This window comes from Pyricularia oryzae, chromosome 1, assembly GCF_000002495.2.
Source record: "Pyricularia oryzae 70-15 chromosome 1, whole genome shotgun sequence".
Taxonomy (NCBI): domain Eukaryota; kingdom Fungi; phylum Ascomycota; class Sordariomycetes; order Magnaporthales; family Pyriculariaceae; genus Pyricularia; species Pyricularia oryzae.
Window position 1 is genome coordinate 4,783,485 of NC_017844.1, and position 4,705 is coordinate 4,788,189.

Here is a 4,705-nt window from a genome sequence, read left to right on the forward strand (position 1 = left end):
TAATCTTTATTTTCTAACTATTTATATGCTCGTCAAAATCGGTTAAAGATTTTTTTACGTGTTATAAGATTACGTGGTTACATACGTAATTTCTTTACACGCATGTCTGCCCATGAATTAACAGAAATAGTGTTTCATGGTGTGGTTTGGATGCGCCTGATCAAGAAAACGACACTTGTTTTGGTTCCTGCATCGTCTGCAACCCCCCCTTGCAGCAGTAGATCCATTGTTTTTGTCTCGGTTTCTTTTTCTCTTCCGGAAGGTCCCAACACCACAATCACAAAATTCCGAACCACCATATCCAAAAATACCCGTTACCATGTGGCGTGTGGTGGATGTCGGGTTTTCTGTACCGGAAGATTGGAGCAGACCAAGACCCACGCACCCTACAAAAGCAAGACTACAAAAGTTGAAAAAGGGGAAGATCGTTTCTTTGGTTGTATTAGGTTCAGTGGCGTTGTTGCATGCCAAACTCCATAATTCGCTGCGAGCCCATGGGAGTGAGATGCCGAAACAAACTAAACGTAGATAAGAAAAAAAAAAAACTCCACGAGGGTACATAGATAAGGCAAGCCACGATAACTCGGCACCCCCGCATTCTTATTCCTTGAACCACGAGAAGAAGAAAAAAAACATTAGCACAAGCGACACACGACAAACGGCAAGCCTCTCCAGCTCGGGCTTGCCAAGGTTTTACTGAGGTGTGGGTGGGGAGCTGGAGATAAGCAACAGAAGCCCAGGATTGGTTTATCTAGATTTCGACATGCTCAAGTCCCGAAAAGAGATGTTTATTCGACGGGACCTAGTGTCAAGCCAGGGTCCAAATCAACGGTCCGAAGTCGGGAAAAATGGCTCAAGTAAAAGTTTAGTTTAGTTCTAGCATTTCATTTTCAGGCAGTCGGGAAATCTCTGCATGGCCTGGCAAAAAAAAAAAAAAAAAAAAAAAAAAAAAAAAAAAAAAAAAAAGAAAGAATGGGGTCAGTGCCCCCTTTTCTGGCCTGATTACACGCGCACCCGCCATGTCCTCCTGTCGGTACTCGGATCTGTGACATTGATGGTATTACGATGGTGCCACTGTAGATAGATTGAATCCAGGACCCTCTTAAGACGTGATATATCGTGGAGGGCATTTCCTATTCCCCAGTGTTGACGATCAGACCCTGTTTCCAACTGTTTCCATGCGAGCCGTCATCCCTACCTATACCCAATTCCTCAGCCATGCAGGACCAACAAGAAAAAGAGGCTCCCTCAAAGAGACAGCAGCTTGCTGGTAATGATGCAGAAAACATTGCGGTGCAGACTGATTCAGCCGAGCTGGTGCAAGTGACAGAAAATGGCCTCAAGCTGTTTCCGCAGCCGGTGGCCGGTGATGCGTTGGATCCCTTGAACTGGTCCAGTGCGCAAAAGCACATGATTCTCGCCATCATCATGGCTCTGTATGTGTGATGCTCGCCGACGAACCGCATTCTTTGCACAGAAACACACACACACACACACACACACCTGACTACAGCCACTAACCCCTCCATTGATCGTCAGCTACTTCATGTTCACCTACATCACGACGGTGACGGTGCCTTCCTTCCCCGCGCTGCAGGAACAGTACTCGGCCACCCTGGAGCAGGTCAACTGGACGGTGGCCATCCCGGCGCTGGGGCTGTCCCTCGGCCCGCTCATCTTTGCCACGCCGGCCGACAGCATCGGGCGGCGGCCCATCATCGTCCTCGGCACCGCGGTGGCGCTGGCCGCGACCGTCGGCGCCGCCCTCGCCCCGACGCTGCCCAGCTACATGGCGGCGCGCTTCTTCCAGGGCCTGGGCGTCAGCCCCGCCGCCAACGTCGGCCTGGCCGTCATCGGCGACCTCTTCCACGAGCACGAGCGCGGGTCCAAGGTCGGCCTGTGGGTGCTCGCCATCGACTCGGGCCTGCTGACCGGCCCCTTGGTCGGCGGCTTCGTCGGCCTGGCCGGCCACGCCTGGATCCAGTGGTCGTGCGCCATCCTCTTCGCCGCCGTCCTGCTCGCCGAGCTGGCCTTTTTGCCCGAGACCCTGTACCCGCGCGACCTGATGGCGGCGTCGTCCGCGCTGGGCGGCTCCGACTCTGCGCAGGAGAAGAACAGTGCCACCTCGGCGGCGCCGCAGCTCGTCCGCCGGACCAAGGAGCTCCCCTTTCTCAACGTCGCGCCGATCCCCGGCATCCAGCACCCGAACCCGCTCGACACCATTGTGCGCTTTTTCAAGACCTTCAAGTACACCGTGGTCCCCATCTCCATAGTCACGTACTGCTTCGCTTGGTACTGGTGGGTTTTGTCGGTGGTGACGCTGGTGCCGGTTGCCTATCCCGACTATGCGCCAAACATCCAGGGGTGAGTTTGATTTTTTATTCTCATGTACAATACACATGGTGCTCCGGACTGACAGTGACAAAAAGTCTCTTGTTTATTGGCCTCATCCTTGGAACCCTCGTGTCAGAGGTGCTCTTCTCAGGCAGGCTTAGCGATCGACTGGTCATCCACTTCACCAAGCGCGGCGCAGTCAAGACGCCCGAGATGCGCCTCTGGCTCATCTACCCCGCCGTGATCCTCACCGCCGTCGGCCTGGTGGTGTGGGGAGCCAGCATCGACCAGCAGTACCACTGGATGGTGGGACAAGTGGCGTTTGCATTGTGTATGTATCCCTTTTACGCTGCCCTCTTTTTGAAACGAATAGAAACGGCCAGGGGTCCTACCATCCCACATACTAACCGAAACCTTTCCCACACCAACACAGTCGGAGCCGGGATCCAAATGGGCAACACCGCAGTCTGCGCCTACGCCGTCGACGCCTACCCGCTGCAGAGCATGGCCGTCATGACCTTTTACGCCGTCATGCTCAACATGTCGGCCTTTGTGGATCCCTTCTTCATCGTGCCGTGGATCGAGGCCGCCGGCTTCACCTGGGCCATGGCCGGCCACGCCCTCATCACCGTCGGCGTCTGCCTGCCCGTCTTTGCGCTGCTGCACCGCTTTGGTGCACGCCTGCGGGGGGCCGCGGGCGAGCCCGACTGGATGAATCCCGAATTCGGGGGTGCGAGGGGTTAGATTGGACAAGAGAGGGTTTGAAAGGAGAATGAAGCTTGATATGATTTGCAAATTTCTACTAAATGCTAATGCTCATATACACCCTTTTCTGGTGCAGTTTTGCTATCTGGAAATATACATGAACATCTCAAGTCATGACCTCCACAGTGTTACGATCAAGGTATCGGGGTAACCTGTTCTTAGGGTAAAGTACAGTGGGTTGAAGCAACTGAGCGTCTGACTGGGTAACTGGGGTTCTCAATGACTGGGGGTGAAGTTATGATCGTTCTCAAGTAAGTATTGAGGTTAACTAGAGTTTGATTGCTGCTAAGCAATCCTAGAATCGAATCTATCTACATGGTAATGAGCGTGCCTTATATAGACTATGTTCCGAATGTGATCCCTCTTGGTCTGTTTGATCTGTGATTCTCAACTGAGATTCTACAGATCATAGAGATCCATTTACTTGGCCGTCACGTGAGGTCACGTGGCCTTGTCCTTAGGTAATCGTTGTTCTGCCGGTCGGTATCTCTCTTGGGCGAGTGTTGTCAGGAGGGGTGTGACCCCACCTGGCCTCTCTGGTACCGGCCCAACTGTCTGGTCGTAACACACAGTCGCTGTCCCATCATTCAGCTCATGTATCTCATGTATATTCGCGTACAAGGATATCTTGGCAGTAACCCTTTGCAAAAATAGGTGCAGATCGACTTGGCCTTGTAGGCCCAATGGGTAATTAATGCATTTTGATAATTGCTTTCTAATTATACAGAGCAAACATTTTAATTGAATTTAGTATTGACACATTGTAATGTCGGTCACCCGACTCACCCCCCGGCTTCTCCGCTTCCATTGGCAGGGCCCAAGCTAATTATAGCAAACAACTCCATGTTAAACTCATTTTCTCGGTCCCCTTTTTGATCAAGACTTTATATAAAGCCATTTACGTTTCATTTATTGTCCAGTATGTTAGTCTTTTGCATTCGTCCACCAGTCTCGTCATCATATCAAACCCCATCAGTCTTATATTTCCATCTTTTTATAATCCTTCGCAATGCTATTTTCTTATATTGTCACCTTTCTATCAACATCTTTGCTCTTTGCCAGTGCGCTCGCCAGATGGGAACCCTTTCGACCAGTGGCAGTAGGCACCACGGCGTCTCCGTACCTTCTTCAAATAAACAATGGCTTTGACCCCACGGTAGTAAGCCAAATGACGGGGCACAAGAGGGTTAAAGTCAATGACTATCCTCAAATAATGTACGAGGACTTGAAAAAAGATCCCCCGAGCGAAACCTTTTACATTTACGAAGTAGATACAAGGAATGCAAAGTTCAGCTACAAAATCGCCGCTTTTTTCACCCAACAAGTTGTGGATCATGACAGAAGCCGCCCTTGGCCAGCGGAATATCCAGCCGAGGAGCTCGCGCAAAGGGCTCCCTTCCCTTGGACCATCGTCGCGGGATATTCGGTGCTTCGACCTGGGTCCACGAACTGGGAATACGTGGTAAACAAAGACTACAAAAACCCGCTTAGGCCATTGCCGTGGCAGAGGCAAAAGCACGAGAACCAGTGGATCCCTAAATGGGCAGCGGGCGGCCCTAGCGCCCCAGAGGGGTTGCACAAGATTCAAGTATGGCCGAAAATATAA

At 51.6% G+C, this 4,705-nt stretch overlaps 2 protein-coding genes across 2 annotated transcripts; both read left to right on the forward strand.

Annotated features, from left to right (window-relative positions):
* Positions 1 to 1,218: 1,218 nt before the first annotated feature.
* Positions 1,219 to 3,078, forward strand: MGG_15182 (MFS transporter; the record flags this gene model as incomplete). The annotated part of the gene is made up of 4 exons (XM_003710104.1): positions 1,219 to 1,436; positions 1,540 to 2,364; positions 2,430 to 2,665; positions 2,768 to 3,078. The coding sequence occupies 4 exons, from the start codon at positions 1,219 to 1,221 to the stop codon at positions 3,076 to 3,078; spliced, it is 1,590 nt and encodes a 529-aa protein (XP_003710152.1).
* A 1,030-nt stretch (positions 3,079 to 4,108) lies between these two features.
* Positions 4,109 to 4,705, forward strand: MGG_16321 (uncharacterized protein; the record flags this gene model as incomplete). Its single annotated transcript, XM_003710105.1, has 1 exon — positions 4,109 to 4,705. One exon carries the CDS (start codon positions 4,109 to 4,111, stop codon positions 4,703 to 4,705), a length of 597 nt encoding a protein of 198 aa, XP_003710153.1.